Consider the following 25,910-nt stretch of genomic DNA (forward strand, 5'->3'; position numbering starts at 1 on the left):
TTTTTTTTTAAAAAAATCGGTATTTAATTATAAATAATGCTAAAAATAAAAAAAATATTTTCCAAATCCCAAAAATATGGCAGTTTTTTTCCCGTTTTTTCTGAATTTTTTTATTATTTTTTTATTTTTTTTCCCAAAATCATCTATAAATACACACATTCATCACTCATTTATCACATCAATTCATCTCTCATTCATAATTCTTATACAAACTATCAACACATACAACCTTCACTCAAAACATCAAATGGATTTCACTCATCTCATGGCGGAAGCGGAGCGCGAAGAACAAGAATACTACGAACAACATCGTGTCGCTTACGAAGCATATGTCGCGGCGAATACCCCCGCTCATCCTCCTCAACGCACTAGATCAAATCGCCGCTACATCCATCGTGACCGGGAAGGAGCCCACGAAAGGCTCGTTGCCGACTACTTTGCCGACCATCCGCGGTTTCCGGCAGATTACTTCAGGCGCCGTTTTCGCATGTCAAAGCGCTTGTTCATGCTAATTGTCAACACATTGTCCGCACGTGTTGAATACTTTCAAACAGGTGTAGATGCAGCCGGCCGGCAAAGTATCACGGCGTTGCAGAAGTGTACGTGTGCCATCCGACAACTCGCTACTGGGCAAACGGCCGACATCTTCGACGAGTATTTGCATATCGGTGAGTCAACTGGAATCCTTTGTTTAAAGAATTTTTGCGAGGGCGTTCGTTCTGCTTTTGGGGATGAATTCCTTCGGGCACCCACCACCGATGATTGCCAACGGTTGCTTCGTCTTCACGAATCAGTCCATGGCTTTCCCGGAATGCTTGGCAGCATTGACTGCATGCATTGGAGGTGGAAGAATTGCCCGACTGCTTGGAGGGGGCAACACTTAAGCTGTCACAAAGGCGGCGGCCCAACACTTATCCTTGAGGCGGTCGCCGACTATCGCCTATGGATTTGGCATGCATATTTCGGCGTTGCCGGATCCAACAACGACTTGAACGTGCTCTATTCTTCACCACTCTTCAATGATGTGATGAATGGTGTAGCACCGGCGATCGACTTCACCATCAACGGAAATACATACCGCATGGGTTACTATCTCGCCGATGGTATCTACCCAAGGTGGTCGACGTTCGTGAAGACGCTCCACAACCCGCACGACCCGAGACGGGTTCTTTTTGCGCAGCGTCAAGAGTCAGCGCGGAAGGACGTCGAAAGAGCCTTCGGGGTCCTTCAAGCTCAATTTAACATTGTGAAGGCCCCGGCTCGGCTGTGGTACGTGAATAATATCGCCGACATCATGTTCACGTGTATTATATTACACAACATGATTATAGCCGACGAAGGGCCGAGGGCGGCTAGCTTCTACGACGAGGACGAAGCCAGAAGCTCAACAGCTAGGTCTCCCCCACGCCGAGGCGAGCATACGACGGTTGGCCAGAGGATCGAAACAAGACACACAATGCGCGATACTCGAATCCACAATCAACTACAAGAAGACATAATCAACCACATGTGGGCGAAATTCGGCAACGAGTAGTGGTTTTTTAAATTTTTAGGATTTTAATTATGTAATTTTTAATTTTAGGATTTAATTATGTAATGTTTAATTTTATTTGTCATTTGTAATATTTATTGTGGTTTTTTAAATGAATTTTAATATTATGGATATGTTATTGTTTAATTGAATTTTAAATTAATTGTGCTCGTCCTTGCGTAAGAGCACAATTGTGGGTGTTGTGCTCTTGCCAGAGAGCAGGCATGAATAGTACCGCCCGGGCCCACAACCGTGCCGCTGGCAAGAGCACGGTTGTGGATGCTCTTAGCTACGAATCACGCCTCTCTATATTTATATAATACTACATGCAAGTGGGAAAAGTCATGGTATGAAACTAACAATGTTAGATTCTCTTCTTTTGTCACCGACACTAGTCATGAATGCACCAAATTAATGATAAAAAAATTAAATATAGTGTTTAAAAAATTATTGCATCATATATTTAAGTGGCCTCAATGTATTAATTCGTGTGTCAAACAAATTAATAAATTGAACGTGATCAAGAGATATTGAACAGCAGTTTTCTACCTACTACACATAACATGAACAGTTTTCTTCTACCTACTACACTAGTACACTACACATGACTTGATTAAATCAAGAGAGAGATTCAAGAACAGTTTTCTACCTACTACACAACTTGATTAATCATAATTCATCCGCCCAATCAGATCTACAAAAAGAAAGCATTTTCTTGTACTAAAAGACTACTACAATACTACTCCACCCGTCCCACGATAAAAATCATATTTTGTCATTTTGATACGTCTCATAATAAGAGTCACATTTCACTTTTACCATAAATAATAAGTATGTCTCACATTCCACTCCACTCACATTTTATTATAAAATCAATACTCTCTTTGTCTTAAAAAATTAGTCATTTTTATTATTTTGATTTGCCCACTAAAATTAGTTCATTTAAAAAAAAATTCATCCCACATTACATTACTTGTGAGATTAGAATCATTACCACTAATATTAGTGGAACAATATTTTCTTTTCTTAGCTCGTACTTTACCAATTTCATACTCATTTTTTGAGCCTTTCCTAAAATTTCATAGTAATCTCATTTTATTTAATTTTGATTTCATAGGATTTCAAAAATAGCCTTATTTTGTCATTTTGGGTCCATAAAAAATAGTTTCATTTTTAAAAATGAAAAGTCTTTCTCTCATACTTTTTCCACTCTTTCTCCTTTGTCTTAGTACTTTATCCATTTTTCACCATAGAACTAGAGAATTCTATATAAAATGAGAACTAACTTTTGGTAGTTTAAAAATTGTAATAATTAGGATTATCTATTTAGTTTCCATGGATACTATACTCGTTTGTGCTTACCTTAGTAAACCTTGCGGTAATATTTTTGGTACGTACTTATATATAATAACTAAATTACCTATTGCTGGCTTGATTCACAGTTTCACTTTTATTTTATTTTTCAATGGGTAGATGAATTTAAATTTAAAGTTCCCGCTACGGTGCTCGATTTCTTGTAATTTTGGAGAGCACAAAGCAGCGGTACTCGCTAAACATTTCAAGACAAAACCTCAAAGATTTTAGCTAGTATAAATACTCCATAATTTATCATAGCACAATGAAGAAAGCCATGAAACCTACATTTTGTGTCCAATATAGCTAAAGTCCTTATTATAAACTCAGATAAATCTAATTAAAATAGAAATTTAGTGCAAATTAATAAACATATCATGTATGAAGTGAACAATCATTCAGCTATGGTGTCAGGACCACCAAATACAAGAGGAGGAGATGACACTTTGCCGCCGCAGCCTGGCATATCCGGCGGAGGAGGCAGCATCTTCTCGTTGGGGCGCTCCCCGTCCTTGACAATGAACACCATTGCCATTCCCCAGCTCACGTGTCGCTCGAAATGGCAATGCATGTACCATACTCCTGCAACATGTTACACACCAAAACATAAATATTCATCCCAAAAACACACAAACCTCATATGTTGTTTTACACAAGAGTCCATAACAAGTACTCCCTCCATTTGCCATTACAGTGTTCCATTTTTATTTTATTTTTTTGGAACCTCCTTTATTATTGTCTTTACTATTTCTGGTAATAGTTTCATATTCTACTAATTCGTGTCACTTATATTTTATTATAAAAAACTAATACTCCTATTACATTTTTTAAAAATCGTGTTGTGTTAAAATGGGACATGCAATATGGAAACGGAGGGAGTATTGGTTACGTACCTGGATTGTTAGCCTTAAATCTTATAGCGGTCCATCCATTTCTTGGCACTGCAATGTTTTCCATCAACGGTGGGTCGACAAGATTATAGTTAGGCAGATCCCGGATCCTGTCGTAGTTCCCTAACCCAGACCCGACCACGTAGAAGCTGTATCCGTGTAAATGCATGGGATGCTCAACGCCTCTGCCGAGGTTGGTTCCTTGAAACACCACTTCCACCATCGTGTTATACTCCAATATACGAACCTCTGTCCCGAATGCGGACCGACTCTCCTCTTTCAGCGGTGTCGGGAAGTCAGGGAAATCAGGGGTGTAAACTCCCCTGATTCCTCTGTAATAAGCTGTCAGAATGTCGATGGTTTTCGGAAGCAATAGCGTCATATTGTTGACGCTGGCGAGCAGCCTAGTGGACTCTGAGCACGAGGGATTAGTACATGGAAATTGGTTCACTGAAAGAGTATAGAAGAAGGTTTCGTCGACTTCCTTAGGAATGTCGACGTTGTTGCCTAGGCTTTTTAGTTGGTCTGTGAAGCCGATCGATGCGGCCGAGTCGTTGTACTCAGGGAAGGATGGAAGTAGCGGTGACGGAGGTGGCTTGTAGTTTCCGACATACTCGATTATTCCAGTGGCGGGGATATTGTCACGAATTCTCCACCACTGGCATATATTCGGGCCGCCATGTAGTAATGGCTTGGCGGCTGGTTGGCTTCTAGAATCAAATCTATGGTCTGGCCAGGCGAAATCGCTACATAATCAGTACGTAGCGGTTTCGTGTAGGCGCCGTCGGTGCCCACCACGGTGAAGTTGTGGTTGCCGGAACATGATGTTGTCCATCACACAATTAATTAATTTGATTTGGTACCTTTTCCCATATTCCACTTGCAACTTGTATGAATCTACACCAAAAATAAATAAACAAATTATTTGGTAAGAGTAATTTATTTTTGTTAGTATTTCTTTCGAATGCCGCTTATAGCATGGAGTATTTACGAGCAGATTTTGGGTGTTTAATGATGGATTTGTCTGTCGGTAAAACGCGTGATTTTTTAGTGTGGCTTTGATATCGAGATAGTAAATTTACCTTGTTTCGAGAGGCCCTGTGCAAAAATCTGGTAAGCTGGCAGGCGCTGCAGAAGCGATCAACGATGGCTCTGGTGAGCTGGTCCCTGTTGCGGCGTTTGTCGATGAGGAACACCGAACACGAACAGGCGGCTCCCAGGTCTACGATCGGGAAAAGAAACCGATCAGAATTGGAGTCACGGTGCTAGAAAAAGGCCTGGGCATTGCTATACAAGAGAAATAGCTTTGTTGGGCTGAAAAAATAGGAATACATGTATATGAGCTGAAATATTTCAGAGGCCCCTGAAAATTGGGGGCCCTGTGCGGTCGCACAAGCCGCACGGGCCAAGGGACGGGCCTGGATAGAGGTCGCCTGGTTGGCCATTGATGAGGAAAGCATTAGAAACTTCGGGATCGGTTCCACCGGCGAGGAATCCCTTAAAGACATGTTCAATCATAGAATTCCACCACTCTCCTGCAGCATTTCAAATTCATTAGGCATGCTCTCATTCATCAAACCGTGGTTGTTACATGAAAGGAAAACCAACCAAACCACAAATTGATAAAACCAGTATTGATTCAATAAATATATAAGTTGTTCTCTTTTTACTTCACAATTTAACTATCTCAATGATCTTTAATATTGGGAGACAGTTCACGTGTGAATTTATCAACAGATCCAAATGTGTATAAAGATATTGAGATACCATACCAATGATGATGGGAACATAGCATGAGGCTTGGGGAAAGGATAAGTCTCCCTTGCCGAAGGCAGAATGACAATGGCGCCATGCACAGAATTTCTCGACCAAGCGCTATGAGCATGCCACCACAATGTGCCTTCCTCATCGGAGAGGATCATCCGTTGGGTAAAGCTTTTTCGGTTGAATCGGGCACTGTGTCACATAATCAGTTCCATCCGACCATGGATATCTCAGCATTTTTACTCCATGCCTATAATTACAATGCACTATTTCACCACCATTACCATATCATATAAAAATTACTCATAAGATAATTTTACCAGTGGATAGTTATATTTTGATCGGATTGATTAACAATATCGACTGTGATAAGATCTCCCCTCCTAGCATATATGGTTGGTCCCGGGAATTGTCCGTTTATGGTGAGCATTGTCTTCTTGGTGCATAGCCTAGTGTGTGAAGAATTAACCACCTGAATTAAATAACAATTAAGATTAGAAATAGAAACAAAAGCACCAGCACACTATCATTGATGAGGAAACATGTACTTACCTCAAACTTATAGAATCGCACTGCATTAACTTCTCCAAATACAAGACCTAAGAAGCACAGAACGAAAAACTTCATATGTGAATACATTTTTTGTCTACTTTGTAAAGTAGTGTGCCCTTTTGTGCAGTTGATACTGTGCAAATTTGTCCATTTATAAGACTTCTTCTCAGTTGTTTATAGTGAATCAAGTGAGTCATGTTATACTCTTTGTTTGTTGTCATAATAATTTGCCAATCAATATTACAAGATTCTGTGACTACTTGTCTGTTTGGTATGTTCTCTCGAGATTGGAGTTCAGTGTTTAATTTTGTAATGTCTGTCGTAGTTTAGATCTTGTCACTTATTCTCATTAACCAAAATATGCAGCCTTTTTTTTATGTATATCACTATTATAAAAGACACAGAGTATTACATGGTTTTGCGTGTATTTTATACTCTAAGTGAGCATATCACTAGTCGGAGGCCTCATGCGCCGCACACGAGCCAATTGGCCCAACTCGTGCAGTTGTGCAGCACACGGCTTAGCCATGGGACCGAGTTTCGTTCTAGCCTTTAATTTATTTATTTTTTAGTTTTCTAAGCTATTTTTAAATTTTTATTTTTATTTTTAAAAAAAATCAGTTAAATAAAATCACCCATTCTTGAAAAAGGAAGAATGAAACTTTTTAAATATTTGTGTACTTATTTTTAACAAAGTAACTTTTTATTAAAACCAACAATATCGAGCATAACTCTACAAGCACACGATGTGCTTGCCGATTATCGAGCACTCTTGCTACTGCGTGTGCATGTTCTCCCAAATCCATTTTACTGAGTAATATCACGAACGCGTATATTTACTTGCAAATGGTCGTGTACAACTGTATTCTTTCCACTTAACTTACTTTACACAATTGTTTTTTAAATTTCATGTCCAAAAAAATGTATATTCATATAAATACAAATTATTAAAGTGAGCAAAATCAAGTAGCGAGAGAAAAATCTTAATTCAAGAGATATTTAATTGATAAATACATATTAAATATTAAGAAATCAAATTTTTCTCAATCCAACAAGGTTCAGATTGGAAAATAAAATTATAAAGTTTCACTTAGTGTATTGATTTTTGTAAGGTGGTGCGTAAGAGCATGTTTGGTAGGAAAGATAACTCATTTATATTTAGAATTCTATATTTTGATCATAGGATTCCAAACATAGAAGTGTGTTATAGTTTACAGAAAATAACTGAATAAGTGACACAAGCGTAAGGGAAACAACAACGTTATGGATCTGCTTATGTTGGTGTCGAAGAAATAAAAGAACAAAAATCACAGGTGTGTGAAACAACCAAATTCTGCGCTAGAGAATTGTTTCGCATAGAGATTACAAAAACGCATTTGGGTAACAACAGAATGACTTAGGTGCACATAGCACAGAGTGCGCGAACAACGTATAACGCATTGTTGCAGAGCTTAGGCGCAGAGAGTGTTAGAAGGCTTTGCGTGTGTTTTAATAAGTGAGCATATCACTGGTCGAAGGCCTCAAGTGCCGCATATTTGTGCGCACGAGCCAATCAGCTCAACCCGTGCAGCACACGGCTTAGCAATGGAACCGAGTTTCATGGACTGCTGAATTTGAGAACTACAACCATTCTGACTGTTTGCGACCAACTCTATATTCAATCTACACACACTGACACTATGTTCAGAAATCACGGAAACTCATTTTGGGATCTTGCTGTTTCCTGTTGCCCCTTCCTCTCCGTCCTCTTCCCCGGCCCCTTCCCCTGTTCCTGAAAAACGACCTCCCGTGCTTCATCTCCACGAGCGAATGCAGTAGTTCATCGCACAGAATGCACCCGACATGCAGTGTGCCTCCATCCTTCAAAGGGGTGGTCTTCTTGTTGAAGTCCACCTCCAAGATGGTGGAGTCACAATTAGGGCAATGATCCTTGGTTGTCGAGATCCTATGAGCGCCCTCAGGAAGGGAAACGAAACAGTTGCACATATTGCAGTAGAGCCTCCATTTGGGTGCGCTGACTGGATCGAGCACTAGTGTGCCATCGCACTCGGGACAAGCACAAACACCTTGGGATATCATAGAGTGCGGGCATGTAGGATGTGGGCATTGGAAACATGGCATGCCGGCTCCTTTGCCCAATGTGACAGCACCAGCAGTCTTAGCCGCACCATATAAATTACCAATCCCTTCAAATGGAGGGCTGTTGTAACAGTATGGGCAAAAAGGAAAGGATTTGCCCTCTGGACCAGGCAATGAGAAGATCAAAAGCTCAAAGTTATCCAAAGGGCAGGTGAGTTCCTTGTACAGCTGAAACGAAACAAACGTATCAAGTCTATATACATCTCATGAGAAAAACATGCTACGAACAAACATGAAAATAAATTCAGATATGCGAAGTTTTACAAAAATCATCCAATTCATAACCTTGCAGTTCATCGTATACACTGAATATATGCTTACCTTGATTGTACCCTTCTGAGGAGTGTAATAAATTTCTTCACACGTCCCACAATATAAACGTGATGGCTGGGAAGCAATGAGCTTCATGTACCGCAAACATTTGCCACATTTGCTAAGCACGCGTCCAGTGTCTGAGAGTGGAGAAAATTCTGCTTCAAATAATGCATCCATGTCTTCAATCTACATGAGCAGGAAGAAGGTTTTCCAAACAAATATACACTTGTCAAAATTTATTTAAAAAATAATTATTTTTATGTGAGAATGCATGTCTCTGATAGTATCTGAAAAAGTGCAAACAAGAATGCTTCCCACCTAAAGGAAAAAATTACCTGCTTGACAAAGTAGGTAAACTTCCTTCGAAACTGCTCTATCACATGCTGTACAACTAAAGAATGGTCTGCTTGACCTTTAGCAACAAGGCCAATTTGATGCTCGATGAAACTCCGAATATCAGGCAAACAGAGATCAGGGTCGATGCACTGGTAGCCTCTTATTAAGCTGATACCCAAAACAGTAGGAACCAATCTCCTTCCAGCTTGTACCTGCCCATCAAATATAGACTTACAATAAGTCTTACTCATCATTTCTTCAGCATATAGCTATAAGTTATCCCCGTTCCCTTGTTGAATGGTTCACGGATTTTTTTGCTTTTTTCTTTTTTTTGTGCTTTTCGTTTATATATTTGGTTTTCTACCAGAAGGGTCCGTGGTGTCTTTCAACAAGAAGCATATTCATGCGCTCCAATTTCATAGAAAGAGTGATTTAAGATTACGAACCTGTACATAATTCCGTTCACATATGTTATTAATGTGTACAGGAATGGATGCATCTGTTCCTATTCCATTCTTTTCCATCAAAGAGATAACTTCACTTTCAGTAAGGTAATCTGGAGGCTGTGTACTCCCCTGAAAATCATAAAGTTAAAGATAGCCAGCAAGGACAGCAATAAATTTTAGTTAGCTAGACATTAATAGAAAACACATACTATATGACATCTGCTGTTTCAATACCAAAAGAAAGAAAATTGAGTAGCTCTTAAATGCTAATGGTCAATACCTCTTCTACTTCAATTCGAGCTATGTCAATTTTTTTCCCTTCAGTAAACTGGGGTATGTTTTTCTCACTAACTGCCAGCCATGGCATAATGGATGTGAATCCTTTGGTTGTTACATGCTGCCCAACACAATGGAATGATTCGCCACCAGATTCAAATTCAACCGTTCTCTTGATATACTTGCATTCAGGAGAAAGAGTTCCCAGAAAATGTTGACAAATATACTGGTAGAGTTTCCATGAATCATGCCCTAGCATATCCTCTGTAGCTGAACACATTGGAGTTATTGGAGGATGATCGCCTACATCAGTTCCAGATCGCGGCTTGTGATAGCCATCAGACAGAAGCAACTGCACATAATTACCAAATTCTGGATTCCTGGCTAGTGCTCCAAGTGTACCTTTGTAATCAAAGGAAGATGGGTACGCAGTGCTCTCTGTTCGGGGATAGCTACAGTAGCACAAAGAATAAACAACGCATCCAACAAAGAAAATTCTTCAATTAGAATTAAAAAATAGACAATATGAAGGCGATACAATGTATGATCATCAGTCTAATTGTCATCAAATTGTTTTGCTCAACACTCTTAACAAAGCTATATCCAGTATCCTTTACATTCACTGCTGCAATTATGCAACAGAAGAAATACTAGAATAGATACAGGGAGATACTAGTGCTTACTGACTTACTGTTAACTACTCCCTCCGCCCCGGGGCTCCCGGCTAAGATGACACATTTCTTAGTTAGCACGAGATTTTAGGAATTGTTAGTTAATGTGTTAATTGGAGAGAAAGAAGTGATTGGGTGTATTAATTGGAGAGAAAATATTTACAAAAATAGAAATGTGTCATCTTATTTGGGACAAACTAAAAAGGAAAGTGTGTCATCTTAGTTGGGATGGAGAGAGTAATATATTGTCCTGTGCAAAAATGATGCGTAATTTGCTAGGTTTGTATTGAACATGACCCCTGGTCCCAATTAATCACTGGTGATAGTTATTTTTAACTCTTTTTGTACATCTGAAAATCGTGATATACGTTGAAGGTATTGTCAAAGACATTAGCATAAAGTTGTTATACATCATATCATTTGTCTTCTTGGCCTGAATATATTAAAATTAAATGCCATCGGCCAGGAGCTCCTAGGGCCATTTCCATGCCTAACTGCCTAGCCCTAGACTGATTATTACGATTATGCTGCAGAGCAAAGAGAAGATATTTTATAACACGGAAATTCTCCATATGATGAATCTTATGATTGATTCCCTAATATATTGACCAAACAAAATGTAAATAATGTTGATTTGTAGATAACAGCTTACTGTTTATGTCCCAGTGCAAGAAAAAGTTATAAAAAAATAAAAAATGGAAAACAAACAAACAAACACTTACTATGAATCTGAATCACATAGGTTTATACATATGGAGTAGTAGTACATAAGAGAAATAGTGAAAATATCAAACCTGATGTAACCTTGGGTATATAAACGCTCAGCCAATTGCATAGCCAGCTGCGGACCCAGGCCCATAGCACTTGAAGCTATCTAAATCAGTCAAGAAAAAATCACAATCTATATTAAGATTTCATACTGGACTATTTGAGAATCAAAACCAAATTAGAGATTCAACTTCAAATATTATTAAGGCTGTTTTATTCTTCATTTTCTTTTTCGCTTTTTGACATTTTTTCCCTTCTCTTTAAGACATGGACTGTGAAATTGTGGGTTCATCAATCAGGTGGTCTCAGATTGGGGTTAAAAACAAAGTAGATCAGGAAAGAGAAATAGAAAAAATCACTGTGAATAGGAGGGACAATATGAAATCTAGAGGAAATTTATTGCATAAGGAAAAAAAGATACCATGAACCAACCTTCAGAAGTTTTACTGTATTGAGACCAGAAGGGCGACTTTTCGACTCCTGTTTTTCTGATATACGAATAACTTTCAGCCTTCCATCCTCTTTTACTATGTTTTGGAACATATGAGCTGTCTGTTATCAAATAAATTAACATGGCTTTTAAGTATATGAGTATCACATATAGAACATTACACAGAATTCAAGAAAAAGAACCTTACATCTGAATCAAATAGTCTATGGCGCTCCCACTGTAATTTTAGTTCATACCCTTGGTGTAATATATAAGGGTGCAATGCCCAAAACTTTTCTGGCTTAAAAGTGGAAATATCTAGGTGTCGTTGCACACAAAAGCCTAGAGTTGGAGTTTGACACGGCCCATAACTGAATGTAGAATTTGAGTTAGTTAGTTACACAAACAATTAGAATTTTACACAGGTAACTACGTAACACATGCACCCAAAGTAACAGAATTACAGAAAGAATTTGGGTTAGTCACACAAATATTTAGAATTACACAAATATCTAGCTGCCGTTGCACGCAAAAATTATTAGACGGAGAGATACTGACGAAATAACTCGTGAATCAAGGTTTCCATATTTCCCATTGAAATAGCTCGTTTGAAACCGTGTGAAGGCAACTCCAACTTTGAGATCTATCTCTTGCCGTGCATCCACAGCCAGTGCCTCATTTTTGTTAGGTTCAACAAGGTTACTCATGGCATTCAAAATATCCTTCTCAGTTACAGATGAAAATCTAGCACGATAAATCTTTTTTCCATCCTTTGACTGGAAACCAGTGGACTCAATTACTGAAAAAAAAAGAAATATTTTAATTAAGAATAGACATTGTTCCCCAAAAAGTATCAGCCCAGAACCAAACAAAAAATAGGTATTTGTTCTAAGGTAATTAACTTCTCATGCTTGTGTCATTAACTAAAGAGATCTACTTCTACATAAAGGGTAATGTGAAGAAGATAATCAACTAACTGATGCCATATAACATCCATCCACTTTCCTAACTATTATGCCTCATCTTTTACATATATCTCCTTTTATGTACATCACTCCCATGTTCTATATACAGGCAACAAAGTATAACAGCAAACTCTAATCTTTACTTTTAAATACATCCATATTATCATTCAACCAACCAAAGCTTCTCCCCCAGAATAAGTAGGTTTTCTATAGTTCCCTGCATCTTCCAGTACATTGTACACTTGCCATTTTTATATGAATAACACTTCTAAGTAAATCATACTCCCTCCGCCCGCACATTAAAGACACATTTTGAATCGGCACGAGTTTTAGGAAATTGTTTGACTTTATGAAGAAGAAAATGAGTAAAAATGTTAGTGGAATGTGAGTCCCATTTTTATATATTAATTTTATAATAGAATGTGAGTGGAATGAGTTAGTGGAGTATGGGCCCACTTACTAAAAGTGGAAAAAAGGTAAATGTGTCTTTACATGGCGGACACCCCAAAATGGCAAAACGTGTCAGGTTTTAGCGGACGGAGGAAGTACTTCCTCCTGGACTGAATGTCTGCAGAGACATTGGCATGCCCAGTGCCACAACATACAGGTATTGGCTCATTATTAGACAAGTGCAGGGTAATTTGAGGTGATTAAACACATCCATAAAGCATAGTTTTGTTACATTTTCAGTGTGTTGAAAGACTGAAAGAGAGCAATACAATAAACAAAGTTACCTTCAAAGCATATATTTTCTCCCTCACGGTCACAATCCAGCCACAGTACCAAGTGCCCACAACCACGAGCTTCTTGGTTCAAATGCCTAACAATATGAGCCTTTCCCCAAAAGCATGAAAGGAATTATAATCATAAATAATGAAAATAAAATCAGAGACCATCCTGATAGCACCCAAAAGACAAAGACCAAAGACACCTCAAAATTTATGTTATCACATGGATGACAAATAACATGGGGACGAAAAGCAATAGAGGTTATAACCACTTATGTTTGGTCAAGAATAGCCATATATACATGCTACATATATATTAGACTTGGTATAAAACATTAAAATAAATGTTCTTAGAACATATTGAGAATCAAGGAGATAAGAGAAACCTTCGGTGTGGATTCTGCTTTAACAGTTGGTGCATCGAAGAGATCCAAAGGATTGGTAGCATTCCAGTCCTGATAACGTCCATGAAAATCTAGACTAGAATTTCAGAAACAGGTTATTCCAGTCATACATTATATATTAGAAACATTATTAAAGAAAAGAAAAGCACTTCTCTTTGTTACAATATGATTGTGTTTTAAAATATTACAATTTGCAACTGCTCAGTTGATAAATTATCCATTCACCAAGACATTGCTAGAGAAATAAATAAGAAATGCAATGCACCAATCAAAATCAATTGGTAGATGAATAACAACTCACTAGGAAGAAATGTGATACAGAGTTTTTTTTTTCAAACTAAAAGTGTGAGTTCCATTTGGCTACAACTTATATGTTACTATCGAGTATTGAGCAATTATTTGTTTCTAGGTTACAAAATGAAAGCAGTGCATGGTTTCTTCATCAGCATAATGAAAAAATTTATTAGACAAGTCATCTTACTAATAGCAAGGAATTCTCCTAAAGGACATACTCGCAAGTCAAGGATATGGAAACCTGAAAACATGACCAATCACTGATGTTACTCTATACAGCACGGGAAATCCCAGAAACTTCCCCTCAAACTCATGGACCTCAGTGCTAACCCTTCTTGTTGACATCTGCAATTAGACAAGCCTAACTATGTAATGCAATTTTATCAAAAGTAAAGCATATACTTTAATCAAATACAGAGTCAGGCAGAATGAAATTTTTTCGAAAAAACAAAAACAGAGAGAAAAGACACCAGAACGAAACTAAAGCATAACATATCTGCCAATAAGATGAGAGCATATTCACTAAACAAACACAACATTCCGCCTTTAGATGCAAAATTTAGTCTATATATGATATACGTACTAGTCCTCAAACCAATAGAAATTCCTTTTCAACTTTCCAAACAAAGAGACATTAATTTCAAGTACGTTCCTCTTTATGACCGTAATACCAAACTCCACCATATGCAAACACTATAGGAGCAACTTCACTTTAGAATGATTTCATATCCCAAAAATGCAACTATAGGGTTGACTCATTAATAAACACTGCTACCTACTCGCATGAATAGGTAAAAACCAGTTCTACTGAATATGGAAAAATGTAAAAGCATCCAGTAGCTAAAGTCCAATCTTTAACATTTAGCCAGCTAGCTTATGCCAAAAGAGAAAAATGATGAAACTTCGTTATGTAAATTCACCATTTCCTCATTTCTTTCCTGCTCGAAGAGCAAGCTTAAACACCGATTAGTACAACATTTGATCAGGAAAATATTACTAGCTACTTTTGAGTAATTCATGTTCTCATAAACAACAAGCATCACAATAAATGCGAAATTATTGAAAATAAACGGAAATGGCTTACTCGACCGCCGGAAAGAACTGTAGCAATCGAAAGAGCAATGCTCGGCTTCTCGGCTACCTGAATCCATTGAGAATATCGTTAGAAAAAGTACGATTTGAGAAATCATATGCATAAACTTCACAGACGACTGCTAATTTCTTACCATTAGAACTTTGGGAGCCATTATTGGTTTCTGGCGGTGATTTTGCAGACTTTGCTGCTTGAATTTGTGAGCTGAGCTTCTATAAGGGTTTGGGTTATTATGCCATTAACGAAAAATAGTAAGCTTACATGTTTTTAATTGGACTTCAGAAATTTTGATTAAAACATAGAGATAAATTATTTATAATTTTACTCATTTAAAAACACTTTAAAATTAAAAATTGAATAATTTGAAAATAAAATTTATAAATGATTTTAAGTTCTATTTTTGAGAAATTTCATTATACTAGTTTAAGTACTCCCTCCGTGTCTCCATAGTTGAGTCATTTTTCCATTTTGGGAAGTTCCCTCATAGTTGAGTCATTTCTCTATACAGTAACTTTTTTCTCTTTCTTACGTTATTCTCTCTTACTTTATTATCTCTACTTTATTCACTTTCTAATTTATTCTCTCTACTTTTTTCCCTCTCTTACTTTTTTTATTTATTTACTTAACACATTCAACATTCATTTCTTAAACTCTGTGGCGAAAAGTTTTGTCTCAACTATGAAGAAACGGAGGGAGTATATTGTATTAGTATCATGTATTTTGTACTCCCATCTGTCTCTGAAGAGTATACATTATTTCATTTTTCATCCGTTTCTGAAGAGTATGAACATTCTAATTTTGGAAACTATCTTTTCTCTCTAGTCTGAGACTCATTTTCTACTAATAATACTTAAAAATCTTTTTTTATTTATTTCTCTCTTATTTTACTAATAATGTATTAAAACTCATATCGGACTTAAAGTTCATACTCTTAAAAAATGAAGAGAGTATTATATATAGTTGATACTCTTTAAAAATCGGTGAAATCAGCCGAAATAAACGTTGTTTTTTTATTGAAACTGCCATTTTCTTTGTCGGTGTGATTACGATTACGATTTCGGTGGAATAGAAACGGTGATTTATTAACAGCATAGAAATCGTCAGTTGTCGGAAATCTCAAATAATAACAATGCTCATGGTTTTTAACAACCAATTGCCATGAAAAATTTAAACTTTTACGTGTGAATTAAATGTTTGCAGTCTCAACTTTCGATGAGATATGAAGACAAACGAGCAAATATTAGTACTAATTTTTATTCAGTGAAGGCAGTTGGTCTCGACTTCTCAGCCATGAAACCTCGAAAAAACTAGGAAATTCGACAGACGAAAACAGATTACAGAACTGGAACAAGATTTTCAGACGATCAAACCTAGTTTTTCTTTGTGCAAAATGGAACACGGTGGTCTCATGTATCGACTTTCCAAGATGACAACGGAGGCGTGTTGGAATGCATCCATGTATTCTCCATGAACACATGCCGATCCCCCTTAACCATGTCAGCCAAAGCCGAGAGCTCAGTCATCTCTTCCGGGGTTAGTTTCACTGAGAGGGCTCCGATATTCTCATTGATGTTGTCGATCTTGGTAGTGCCCGGTATAGGGCACACATCATCTCCTTGATGATGAACCCAAGCTAACGCCAGTTGAGACGGGGTGCAGCCTTTACTCGTAGCTATTTCACTGATCTTCTCATATACCACCTTGTTGGTTTCAAGATTCTCAGCACTGAACCTTGGAAAGAGCTATAAAATTCAACAAACTATTATCCGCAAATGCAAGTTAAAAGCAGGTTTTGCCATCTTCATCGTTAAAAAGACAGAGAACTGGAAATAAATGGCATTGTGGCATTGGACAATAAAGAGAATGCATTCCTGCTTCAATATTTTAGTTGCAACTGCGTTAAACGTAGCTAATGTTCATCTAACTGCTAGATAGATACGGATAAAGCTAAAGTTACTCTATATGCATAAAAAATTGAGAAGCTTTACAAGATATGAACCAACCTTACGCAAGTCGCCCTCTGGCAAGTTCTGTATCAACCTGGGACCTAGGGAAAAGAAGCCACGCCCAAGTGGACTGTATGGAACAATTCCAATGCCGAGTTCCCTGAAATCACAATACATACAGAAGGCTGATTTAAACCGTTTTCTCAAATCCTGAATCACTGACAAACTACCTCAACCTCGTACCTGCAAGTAGGAACTAATTCTTCTTCCAAGTCTCTCGACCATAGTGACCATTCGTTCTGGACCGCAGTAATTGGGTGAACAGCATGAGCCCTTCTGATTGTTGAGACAGAAGCCTCTGAGAGGCCAACATATTTTATCTTCGCTTCTTCAACCAGTTTCTTAAGCTCTCCCATCTTGGAAATGAAAACAAATCATTTTAGGAAGAAGAACAGAGGAAATAACACAAATGTAGTCACTTTCACTCATAGTTTCAATTCAAGATCATACAGGTTAACTATCAAACACAGCATCTTTTGAATTTTGAAATCACCAATATCAATTGTAAGTGTACTGGAAAATTTTCAACTTCAAACAGTTCATGGATCATTAAGTAAGTATATAACTACATATACAGCCTTCACATTCGAACAGAGTTATTTATTCTTCACAAGGGTACTGACCGTGACTTCAATGGGCACACGAGTGTCGATTCTATGAACGTAATAGAGATCAATACAGTCAACATCAAGACGCTTCAAGCTCGCCTCGCACGAAGCCCTCACATATTCTGGCTCACCATGTATATCCATTTTCCCATCCTTGTGAGTTATCCCAAACTTAGAAGCAATTTGCACTTTCTCCCTCATCCCCCCTTTTAAAGCCTGCAACATTTTCAACAGAATAGTAAATAGTTCAGGAAAATCATAGTGCACTTTATTCAAATCTCAGCCTCCATGAGAATCTCCTCAACCAAATTAAGCTCAAATAATCATGAAGATTGTCAAAATCACAATGCATAACTGCACAAGTACATCTTAACTTGAATATCTCTTCTCTGAAGTGTTCTAACAATAATACTCGGCGGAAAATCACCAAACATGAAAATCATAGTGCACTTTATTCAAATCTCAGCCTCCATGAGAATCTCCTCAACCAAATTAAGCTCAAATAATCATGAAGATTGTCAAAATCACAATGCATAACTGCACAAGTACATCTTAACTTGAATATCTCTTCTCTGAAGTGTTCTAACAATAATACTCGGCGGAAAATCACCAAACAGGAACAATCAACTAATTAGCACAAATCACAAACAGATTGAACCTCCACGAGTGAATACTCGAATACCCTAATTCAATCTATTGAATTCAGAACTTAAGCAGAGAGAAATAATACCTTTCCAATAAGAATTTCGTTGGTGTGGGGACCGTAGGCGTCGGAGGTGTCGAGAAACGTGACGCCGGAGTCGATGGCGTGGTGTATAAGTTGGATCATCTCATCTTCGGGTTTCCGCAGGCCATAGCTGGCTGACATGCCCATGCAGCCGAGGCCTTGTTTGGAGACCTCGAGCCCCTGCGACCCCAGCTTGATTCTCGGCACATTCACCCCCATTTCTCTTAATTAGGGCTTCTGCAATTTGGGATTCAATGTGTTTCAGTGGCCTCTTGACTGCCGTCAGTTGTTGGAAAGCAAAGGAAGTGAGCAGAATTATAAGGGGGAAAAGGAAAGATGATAACGTAAGCGATGACGCCATTGTTGGACCTCGCTTCACTCGGCTCAAATTCAGAGCCATTAATTTTCGTTAACATAAATAAATTTTCTTTTTTTTCACTAATAAAAGTATTACTATAACTAAGACAACAATTTTCAATGTTATATTTTTATATTTTATTATGATGGTATAAGATTTTGCATCAAAATTCGATATTATTTTACAAATAAAAGAAGCTAATGCAAGAAAGCATAAATAAGACCATTTACACATTTCATGAATATAAGAGTTAGGAGCTATTGATTAGTGTGTTTAGGAGCTATTGATTAGTGTGTTTAGGTATAGAGATTAAATTTGATTGAATGTATAAGGAGCTATTCAAAAAAAAAATGGACCAGAAATGGAGATTGAATAAGGAGCAAAGTTCATGACTTTTACCATCAAATTTAAGTTCATGAAAAAATCCCAAAATTTAGTTTACGTTCGTGATCTCAGTATCCAATTAAGCTCAGTCGGTTTCAAGCTTCACAGCCATGAAACCCTGAAAATAACTGTAAATTCGTCAGACGAAAACAGCTTACAGAACCGGAAATAGATATCCAGACTATCAAACCTAGCTTTTTGTGGAAATTAGAACATGGTGATCTCAGGTATAAACTTTCCAAGATGACAATGGTGGCGTGTTGGAATGCATCCATGTATTCTCCATGAACACATGTCGATCCCCCTTAACCATGTCAGCCAAAGCCGAGAGCTCAGTCATCTCTTCCAGGGTTAGTTTCACTGAGAGGGCTCCGATATTCTCATTGATGTTATCGATCTTGGTGGTGCCTGGTATAGGGAACACATCATCTCCTTGGTGATGAACCCAAGCTAACGCCAGTTGAGACGGGGTGCAGCCTTTCCTCGTAGCGATCTCACTGATCTTTTCATACACCACCTTGTTGGTTTCAAGATTCTTAGCATTGAACCTTGGAAAGTGCTACAAAATTCGACAGACTATTATCAAGAAATGCAAGTAAAAACAGTTTTTGGCATCTTCATTGTTAAAAAGACATGAAGAACTGAAAATAGATTCCGAAACCATCTGCTTCAAGTCATAAAACAAATGGCATTGGACAATAAAGAAAATGAGTTCCTGCTTCAATATTTTAGTTGCGACTGCATTAAATGTAGCTAATATTCATCTAACTGCTCAATAGATATGGATAAAGCTAAAGTTATGTTATATGCATAAATGATTTCATATTTGTATACATTGAGAAGCTTTACAAGATATATGCACCAACCTTACGCCAGTCGCCCTCCAGCATGTTCTGTACCAACTTGGGACCTAGGGAAAAGAAGCCACGCCCAAGTGGACTGTATGAAACAATTCCAATGCCAAGTTCCCTGAAATCACAATACAAGAAGAAGAAAGCTGATTTTGACCATTTCCTCAAATGCTAAATTATAGAAAAACTACCTCAACCTTGTACCTGCAAGTAGGAACTAATTCTTCTTCCAAATCTCTCGACCACAGTGACCATTCATTCTGGACCGCAGTAATTGGGTGAACAGCATGAGCCCTTCTGATTGTCGAAATAGAAGCCTCTGAGAGGCCGACATATTTTATCTTCCCTTCTTCAACAAGTTTCTTAAGCTCTCCCATCTTAGAAAGCATGAGAACAAATCATTTTAGGACGAAGAGCAAAGGAAATATAACCAACGTAATCACTTTTACTCATAGTTTTCATTCAAGATCATATAGGTTAATTATCAAACACAGCATTTTTTGAATTTGAAATCACCAATATCTAACATAAGAAGCATCACTAATTCTACAGCCTTCACATTCCAACAGAGATATTTATTCTTCACAAGGGTACTGACAGTGACTTCAATGGGCACACGAGTGTCGATTCTATGAGCGTAATAGAGATCAATACAGCCAACATCAAGACGCTTCAAGCTCGCCTCACACGAAGCCCTCACATATTCTGGCTCACCATGTACATCGACTCCCCCATCCTTGTGTATTACTCCAAACTTAGAAGCAATTTGCACTTTCTCCCTCATCACCCCTTTTAAAGCCTGCAACAGTTTCAACAGACATGAAAACCTGAGATTCTATAAATGCAATGAGTAGTAAACACAAATCAACGTATGAAGATTGTCACAATCACATTGTTATTTAAAGCATACTACATTACTAATTGCTCAGCCCATATAACAATGCACAACTGCACAAGTACATCTTAACTTGAATATCTCTTCTCTGAAGTGTTCAAACCTTAATACTCGGCGGGAAAATCAACAAACAAGATCAATCAACTAACTAGCACAAATTAGAAACGCATTAAATCGATTGAATCAGAAAGAAATAGTAATACCTTTCCAATAAGAATTTCGTTGGTGTAGGGGCCATAGGAGTCGGAGGTGTCGAGAAATGTGACGCCGGAGTTGATGGCGTGGCGGATGACTTGGATCATCTCGGATTCGGGCTTCCGCTGGCCATAGCTGGCTGACATGCCGAAGCAGCCGAGGCCTTGGTTGGAGACCTCGAGGCCCTGCGACCCCAGCTTCACCGTCGGCACAATCGCCCCCATTTCGCTTAATTAGGGCTTCTGCCTTCAATTGACACTCGATGTTTCAGTTTGCCGTTCAACGAGGGGTAATTATATGTTTCATGCAAAATGTTTTACTTTGGTTTCAATTTAGTAAAAAAAATTATTAAGTGTATGTATTTCATATAAAAAGTCACATTAGTATTTTATTTAATAAATTCTGTTAAATATTTTAAACATCATTAGTTAGTTTATAATTTGTCCAACTTATCATCATAATAAAAGAATAATCAGAGATTTAATACAATTAATCACTTTAAAAAAATAACAGTCAATATCAATTCTTCCTGCGATTAATCGTGGTTTTAAAAAATTCTATCCCTCAATATACTCTATTTTTTAATTATATTCTTTATAGAACAAAGTATAAAATAAGTCTATATTTCATCTTTACAAAATGACTAATTTGAGCTTCAGACAGTCAATATTTAATTTTTACAAAAAGATTCAATATCTTTTTAGTTGTATTCTCCATTGTTACATGAGAACGTTTCGACAATAAAATGCAATTCGCTAATTTGATGGTGAAGAGTGGTGATTTTTTTTCTATGTATTTTTCATTTTTGTAAGTAATAAACTGTGTTTAAAATAATTAATGGAAAGTTTTAATTTAAAACTTTTTGTACAAATTTGAAACATTGATGAAACTTTTTGTATGTATGATGTAATTGGAAGTAACGGTGTTAGTAGGAACTTAACGGAATGTATTAATTTAAAACACTAATGTAATTTTTTGTATGAAATATGTAAACTTAATACTTTTTGTACTGAATTGAAACAAAGGTAAAACATTTTGTATGAAACATGTAATTACCCAGTTGAATGATAGCAAATGATTGGCGGAAAACTAAAGATGATAACGTAAGTGCTGTGTAATGCTATCGCCAGCGATGACGTCATTGTTAGAGCATCCACATCGGCGAGCTGCAGCTCGTCCGTGCCAGCGGTGCGGCACCGTTGTCCTCCGTTGCGCTCTTGCCGCAGGCACGGCGATGCTCGATACATCGAGCACGTCCGTGCCAGCGAGCATCATACGTGGCAGGCTATGCCGTTGGCAATTTGATTTTTTTTTAATTTGGATTTTAATTAAAAAATTCGATTAAAAATAAAAAAATATATATTTTTCCACTTCTCAAAAAATTATATCTGTTTTCTACCCACTTTTAATTTATTTTTCAATTTTTTTCCTCCAAAAATACACATTTTCATCTATAAATACCCTCACTTTCACACCCAAAAATTCACACTACACTACACAATTCTCATCTACATTCTGTCATTTCCATTCTCAATTTTCAATCTTTCTTCCACTCCTACAACATAACAATGTCCGGCCACGGCGATCACCTCCCCCGCTCCCACGGTTGGAACCCTTAGTGGTTCGGTTCACAATCGTTTCCTAGTCCGGAAACGGAATATTCGACCTCTCCTCAAACCCATGGTTTGGAAGTTCCGGGTGGCTACCGGCCTTACCCGATCGACGACCAAGATGCCCCGAAGGGCAATACGGGTGGACACCCGAGCCTAGAGCGAGGTCGAGCGGCCCCTCCCAAACTCCGACTCCTCCTACTCGCGGTGTCCGCACACCGTACACTCCGGCGGAGATGGAGCAATTATTCAAAGCGTTCTTATCAATCTCCAAAGATCCGGAGGTTGGCACAAATCAATCCGGCGATCATTATTGGTGGCGCATCTGTCGCCGGTACAATGAAAATCGGTCGGCTGGAACAATCGAGCTCAACGAGAGTATGGTGCGCAACGCCATATACAGAGCCAACGAGGAAATCCAAAGTTCCAGGGGTATAACCTCTAGGAAGAGCGGTCGGCAGGGAGCGTCGGAGCGAGGTCGACATCATCAGTTCCGCCTTGTCGACCTACCAATCCATGAACTACAAGCCGTTCAAGTACCTCAACATTTGGCAGGAGACGCGGTCGTATCCGAAGTATAGGGGAGGCGTAACATCCTCCTCTAGCGGCTCCTCCAAACGGTCAAGGTCGGTATCCCTATCCGACGCCGGCTCCGAAGACGTGGCTAGCCAACTTGCCGGAGCTAACTTGAGTAGCCCCGACGCCGACCCGAGCGGTTCCCAACGCTGACCTCAAGGAAGGAAGAAGGCGGCGACCAACCGCCGTCGCGCCGCGACTCCATCCTCCCCCGATCCCGAACCCGCTCCCGCTCTCTATGTGCCACCTCAACCCCCCACCAACTCGTTGTGGGGGGTTTTGACCAACTCAATTTGGCCGATAGGTCAAATATGACCCCGAGCAACTTCGATCGCATGTGGCGATGATACGAGGTCTCCAAAGAATGTTGGGGGTATTGCCGGATGATGACTAGTCTTCCCCGGATGTAATTTTTACGCCTAAATTGTGTAAATTTTATTTTTTAGTAGTTTAATTATGTAATTTTCATTTTTTAGGATTTTAATTATGTAATTTTTATTTTTTAGGATTTTAATTATGTAATTTTTATTTTTTAGGAATTTAATTATGTAATTTTTAATTTTATTGTAATTTGTAATATTATTCCGAGTATTTTTAATGAATTTTAATTTTTTGGAAATGTTTTTATTTAAATTGAATAATAGAATGGTGAGACCCTTATGCTCGTCCTTGCGGAAGAGCACGGATGTGGGTGTTGTGCTCTTGCCTAAGAGCAGGCAGAAAAAGTGGGGTCGGGCCCACATCCGTGCTCGCTGGCAAGAGTACGGATGTGGATGCTCTTAAACCTCTCTTCCACGAGCTCAAATACAAGCCATTTATTGTTACTTTTCTGTCAAAATAATCGAAAACCGAATTTTCCTTCTAAACTAAACCGCGATTTAAAATAAGTTTGATTTTTCAGATAATTCACAATTTAATTTTATTTTGACAAAATTTCAATTTTTCAACTCGATTCGATTTGGCTAGAAAACTCTGGCAACCGAATACTCACTCTCACCCCCTCTTCTACGTAAGTTAATGTCAACACAGACGACACGATAAGAACACATATTTTAGATTATTTTTATTATATAACTTCAACATAGATGAGTTATAGTGTATGAAATGTGAGTGATAGAGAGTAACCTATTACCATAGTATAATAAAAGTGAAATGATACATGTATTGAAATATTGGAAAACAGCAAAATGAGACATTTAATTGCACTCAGAGAGAATAATACAGCAAACTTGGAAGCAAATTGCATTTTTTCCCTCATTCCCCCTTTCAAAGCCTGCAGGATTATGACTTGTTCAACCCCACAGAGACAGACAGAATTATATACTACCAATCTCTAAACAAATTATACAAAGAATTAATTGTATGAGGAGAAGTAAGAAATTAAAATTTAAAAAAAAAACAAGTTGGAGTAACTCTTATTTCTGGAAATTGAAACATGATTATCAGATATAAGACAACTAAGAATCACTCTAAAATCAACTAGAAAATGATATGAACGTCTAAGTTCGATTTTCTGAGTAGTTTAAATGCGTAAAATCGATGTTCTTCGTAGAAGAATATAAAAATTAGGGTTATTAGCCTGTAAATACATGAACTTTCCATTTTTTCTGCTTTTTCCCCAAAACTTTGTTTTTTGAATATAAATACATGAACTTTGGATTTTTTTGTTTTTTCCCCAAAATATAATTTTTCACCAAATTAAAGCTGATGTGTTCACCGGAAAGTACCAACATGGCAGAAATGTCGGTAATAAAAAACGGCATCGTTTATAGTAAATGAGCTAATTTGCTTATAATTGCACAAACATTTGAGATATTCTACTTTTTTTCCCCAAACTTTTGAAACTGTCTGATATTTCTCCAAATTAAATGAAACTTTCTTGCATTTCCCCAACCTTTCTTCGCTAAATTCAATGTTAATATCATGAAAATTTACAAAAATAAATATGATTAAAAAACTCAATTCATTACATCATTTTTCCATTAAATTTCTTCATAATTCCATTACACTTGAAAAATTCATCATTTTTCCATCCAAATTTGTTGATAAATTTGTACATGTACGGTCCCCGAGATTCACAACAAACTTATCATCCTCAAAAGTGATGATAAATTTGGATAGGAAAATGATGAATTTTTGAAGTGTAGTGGAAAAAGTAGAATATCTAAAATGTTTGTGCAATTATAAGCAAATTAGCTCATTTATTATAAACGATGTCGTTTTTTATTACCGGCGTTTCTGCAATGTTGGTGCTTTCCGGTGAACACATCAGCTTTAATTTGGTGAAAAATTATATTTTGGGGAAAAAACAAAAAAATCCAAAGTTCATGTATTTATATTCAAAAAACAAAGTTTTGGGGAAAAAGCAGAAAAAATGGAAAGTTCATGTATTTACAGGCTAATAACCCTAAAAATTATTAGTATATTGCTCTAACTTCTATGCACGAGTTTTGTTTTTAGTCTTGATTGTTCCCCTTTCTTGTTTAGTTTTGTCACGAAAACAATCAAACGATGTCACTAAAATTGTCCATTCTCTTTATAATTTTGGATCTTACCACACTTTATATGAGTCCTCACTCTAACATTCATTCTTTTAATATTCGTGAGTTCCACATGTTTATTTTTTATTCATTTTTTTAAAATTTATTTATTATGCATTCTAATAAAATTATTTTTTCAATTTATTCAAATATAAAATTCACAAAAAATAATACTAGTAAATTTTGAAAAAAGATTAATACCACT

The 25,910-nt window shown here is 37.5% G+C and overlaps 2 protein-coding genes and 1 pseudogene across 4 annotated transcripts; all 3 read right to left on the bottom strand.

Annotated features, from left to right (window-relative positions):
- Positions 1-3,278: 3,278 nt before the first annotated feature.
- On the bottom strand, positions 3,279-6,177 carry LOC121807923 (annotated as a pseudogene).
- Positions 6,178-7,334: 1,157 nt separating this feature from the next.
- On the bottom strand, positions 7,335-15,223 carry LOC121807809 (DNA topoisomerase 3-beta). 3 transcript variants are annotated; one of them, XM_042208143.1, is made up of 14 exons: positions 15,089-15,223; positions 14,947-15,003; positions 14,104-14,207; positions 13,551-13,644; positions 13,171-13,270; positions 12,030-12,270; positions 11,680-11,842; positions 11,474-11,593; positions 11,068-11,147; positions 9,607-10,054; positions 9,327-9,455; positions 8,880-9,092; positions 8,551-8,730; positions 7,335-8,397 (listed from the first exon to the last, which is right to left on the bottom strand). In XM_042208143.1, exons 1-14 carry the CDS (start codon positions 15,107-15,109, stop codon positions 7,774-7,776), a joined length of 2,574 nt encoding a protein of 857 aa, XP_042064077.1. In that variant the 5' UTR covers positions 15,110-15,223; the 3' UTR covers positions 7,335-7,773. The 3 variants fall into 3 exon arrangements, with proteins under 3 accessions (XP_042064077.1, XP_042064079.1, XP_042064078.1); XM_042208145.1 differs by lacking the exon at positions 15,089-15,223 and having other exon boundaries at positions 13,171-13,644; positions 14,081-14,207; positions 14,947-14,991; XM_042208144.1 differs by lacking the exons at positions 14,947-15,003; positions 15,089-15,223 and having other exon boundaries at positions 13,551-13,639.
- A 960-nt stretch (positions 15,224-16,183) lies between these two features.
- LOC121808300 (auxin-induced protein PCNT115-like) lies at positions 16,184-21,248 on the bottom strand. Its single transcript, XM_042208711.1, has 8 exons — positions 20,988-21,248; positions 20,488-20,688; positions 20,094-20,266; positions 19,905-20,007; positions 19,274-19,597; positions 17,145-17,317; positions 16,959-17,061; positions 16,184-16,697 (listed from the first exon to the last, which is right to left on the bottom strand). Exons 1-8 carry the CDS (start codon positions 21,201-21,203, stop codon positions 16,362-16,364), a joined length of 1,629 nt encoding a protein of 542 aa, XP_042064645.1. The 5' UTR covers positions 21,204-21,248; the 3' UTR covers positions 16,184-16,361.
- Between the last annotated feature and the right edge of the window lie 4,662 nt (positions 21,249-25,910).

This window comes from Salvia splendens, chromosome 6, assembly GCF_004379255.2.
Source record: "Salvia splendens isolate huo1 chromosome 6, SspV2, whole genome shotgun sequence".
Lineage (NCBI taxonomy): Eukaryota > Viridiplantae > Streptophyta > Magnoliopsida > Lamiales > Lamiaceae > Salvia > Salvia splendens.